At 36.0% G+C, this 3,484-nt stretch overlaps 1 protein-coding gene across 5 annotated transcripts in view; it reads right to left on the bottom strand.

Moving 5' to 3' along the window:
• ADNP (activity dependent neuroprotector homeobox) overlaps window positions 1-3,425 on the bottom strand; it is a 33,278-nt gene extending 29,853 nt beyond the window's left edge. For 2 of the 5 annotated variants that reach the window (XM_019510239.1, XM_019510240.1), the window contains exons 1-2: window positions 2,115-3,425; window positions 182-253 (exon numbers count right to left, since the gene is read on the bottom strand). Coding sequence is in view for 1 of the 5 variants with exons in the window: in XM_019510237.1 (XP_019365782.1) it covers window positions 2,115-2,151 (37 nt within the window). In the remaining 4 variants the exon portion in view is untranslated. The remainder of the gene's footprint in view (window positions 1-181; window positions 254-2,114) is intronic. The other 3 variants (XM_019510241.1, XM_019510237.1, XM_019510242.1) reach the window with 2 other exon arrangements.
• Between the last annotated feature and the right edge of the window lie 59 nt (window positions 3,426-3,484).

The following is a 3,484-nucleotide window of genomic DNA, read 5'->3' as shown; positions in this document are numbered from 1 at the left end:
AAAAGCAGCTGTGGCCCAAGTTTTTTTTCCATAGTGTTCAACAAAGACCTTCTAGTAGATGTCTAGTCACATTTAGAATAGCATAAAGGACAGATAAATTACTATCTTAAGATGTGAATACCAAAGGCAGACTTGAAACTAAATGCAACTCAGGGAATTTTAAAATACAGCTGCTGCTAACCTTCACCTTATCCGTGGAGGTGCAGCTCATGGAAACCAGCATGCAATGCTCCATTTTGTTCCACAACAGCTCCTACAGAGAAAGACAGACAACAGCCCAATATTTCAAACAGCCCCTGCTCAGCCTCCCTTTTCCTATACAACAAGCATCATCCCTCTACTTACAACCCACTTTTCAACTATTCTTCCATCATTCATCTGCCTATGCAACCTCACCTGCTTAATGTGGATATTTGATCCAGCTAGATCAGTTGCAAACTCTTCAGAGGAAGTCATCTGATGTCTTTACTATATTTTTTAAAAGCACTGTGAGGTCAAACTAAAATGTACAACACATGCTACAGTTATATGCCACTTATTTATTTTAAGGTGTCTTGACACAAGTCCTCCCAATCTTGTACACTGAGTTTAAAAAAGCCTGCCACTCAAACATTACATACACATTTCACATAATACACTCCCCTAACATAGTTACAATACCCGTTAAGCCTTAGTCCACAATTAATAAAAAATGCTGGTGCCACAAAGGTGGTCTAGCATAACAAGCCAAGCATAATATAAAGCCAGTAGCTGATACCTCCAACTAAATTCTGTTTCATTTGTGGGACATTATCTTGATGATAAAAAGTCTTTTCCTTGTTCAATACACAATCTGAAAGCTGGCTCATTATAAACATCCACAGTAACGTAATTAAAAAATAACAGAGAGAAACCATTGTTTCCTATATTCTGAATTTTGCACACTAAGATGTTACCCTATTATGCACATATTTCTATTAAGCAACTGTGCTATTTTGCCTACCTATATACACTCTCTCCTTTTAGTTCTCTCTCTACTAGGTAGCTGTTTGTCCCAAGTGTAAAAATATATCTTAAGAAATAGCTCTAAGCACAACCAGGATGCAATCAGGCTATAGGATCAGCATAATCAGTGCAATCCAACAACTGCAAATTTTTAAGGGATTTTATTTCTTTGTTGGCAGTAAGCCAGCACTACATTTTTTGTTGTTTACTAACTCAAACTTCATTTATTCACTGTAACTTTATAGTGCATATTAAGTTTGTAATTTCACCAATAATTGTATTTTCCAGCAATAATATTATAAAAAAACCCCAACATTACATCAAGTATTACATGAAACTGGTATTTAAGTGAAAGGCAAATATAAGGGTGCTGTATAGATTAGCAAACTTAGAAAAATATTTTTTCCTCATCCTTTTGGAGAATAACTCCTGAGGATCTTTCCTTTCCCCTTTTTAACCACAAGGTTCCTCCTTTTCCCCCTACTTTCCTCCCATTATATATTACCCAGCAGTCAGCCCACTTTTCAACAGACTTGATTCATGTACACACGATAAAAATATTTCTTATAAACATTTTAGTTACAATCTTCCAAAGTGCTATAAACAATTAAATTATGATTTAAAAAACAACCAATACCTGGTCAAACACTTTAAGGAATATTTTCACTTAAAGGGACACCCAACTTTACCACATTTTCATCTCTATATATATTTTTGCCACATTTATCATGCAAGTGAAATAAATCCTTTTTTCTTAGTTTATTTGTTCACATGACAGTATTTTGAACATAATCAGTGGAACTATATTCCCTGAGTTGTCAATCATCTTCCCCTTTTGTCTGGATAAGTCTTTATAAACTGACAGAAAAGGGGATATATATTTGCATAAGAGGCAAACAAAGTGTAAAATGAAGGAAACCTGATGCAATTCACACATGTGCTGTCTGAAACTATTTAAACTATTTTTTCACTTGTCAAGACTTTAAGTTGGTGTTCCTTTAAGCTTAAAAATGCCAAATTCCTGAAGCAACATTCAGATCCATCCCTTCAGGTTTTTTTTTGCTCATATGTCACCAAATGCAAGTCTCAACTCTTTCCATTCTATTCAGTACATATTATGAGGCATTTACCTCCAAAATTAATGGTGCTTGGGTGTCTCAGACTCATTGGGCAAGTTTCATGCAAAAGCCTCCAAAAATAATTCTCCTTGCAGAACGCCCACCTCAGCGATTATATTACACCTACTGTGTGAGGCCAAAGCCCGGACATAGGAGAAGGCTCATATCCTGCTGTACAAAACAAAGTATTAAAGACAGGAGATAAGAAATGTAATAAGGATCAGTCTTACATTTATAAAGTACGTTTCAATGCAAAGGACTCCCAAAGCCCATTGCGAACCATACATACAGGTAGCGCTACAGAAATGGAGCTACTGCTGGCATATAACCAAACATGCTTGCTGAACTGGCAACATTAAGACATTTTAGCAGGTTTATATTTTAAGCAAAAAACTTGACCCTACTGGGGAATTATATGGTATGATATGATGCACCTGAATTACCCAAGTTGGAATTCCACCAGGATACTAGGTTTAATGCTCCTATTCACATCCATGGGAATCTTTGGCCATTTAAGTGGTTATAACTCTGTTTTAAGCCTCATACAAAATAAAACACTTTCCCCATGAGAGTGCCCTCTTTGGCCATAATCCATTCCTGGTGAAGTTCCACCCATGACACTTCCTGATGAAATTTTTTCCCCCTAGGACAGTTCCCACAAAATTACAGCCCCATATTAGATTACAAGATCTTGGGCAATCACATAGGCCAAGAAGAAATAACCAGCAGCCATATCTCTGCTGAAATGCATTCAGTGGGACATGATTCAGATAGAGTCATTCAGGTTCATGGCAGCTAGTACTTGGATTTGAATTGTTTTGGGCAATGAAACCATGAGTCTATAATCAGTTTATTACATCTTTAATTTGCCTAAGCTTCAAGCAATTTCTATTTTAGGCATGTAACTTCAATATAAGGAAACAGGGGTAAGCAAATCCAACATTTTCAAAAGCATCCAAAAAAAAAAAAGACAAAAGAAAAAGATAAGATTTCTCAGACAAGTCCAGAGAGAAAAATTAATTGACTTTTAAACTGTTGATCCAGCTGGTAGCCTTATGGACTTCAAACTTTTTAACAACAGCAGCTTAACAGGCATACTAACCCACCACACCATACTGGACTACATTTACCTTCCCTTATTAATGGAAAAAAAGACTTTAATGAGCTGATATAGATGGATTTAATGTTTCCCAAGGTAAAAATGACAATGACATCTGTATTGTTTTAAGAACATTTGTAATGAAGTAGAAATGTATGTTTCAAGTATTTTCACATACTGACTGGTCATCTCTCTGCCACTAAAGAGGATTATTAGGATGGTTGGCAAGTTATTTGGTTTTGGGTTTTTTGTTTTTTTTTGTTTTTTTTGGGGGGGGGGGGGT

This window comes from Gavialis gangeticus, unplaced genomic scaffold (genome assembly GCF_001723915.1).
Source record: "Gavialis gangeticus isolate Ggan-Ray unplaced genomic scaffold, GavGan_comp1, whole genome shotgun sequence".
Lineage (NCBI taxonomy): Eukaryota > Metazoa > Chordata > Crocodylia > Gavialidae > Gavialis > Gavialis gangeticus.
The sequence above is the reverse complement of the archived record's forward strand: the minus strand, read 5'-3'. Positions and strand labels throughout refer to the sequence as shown.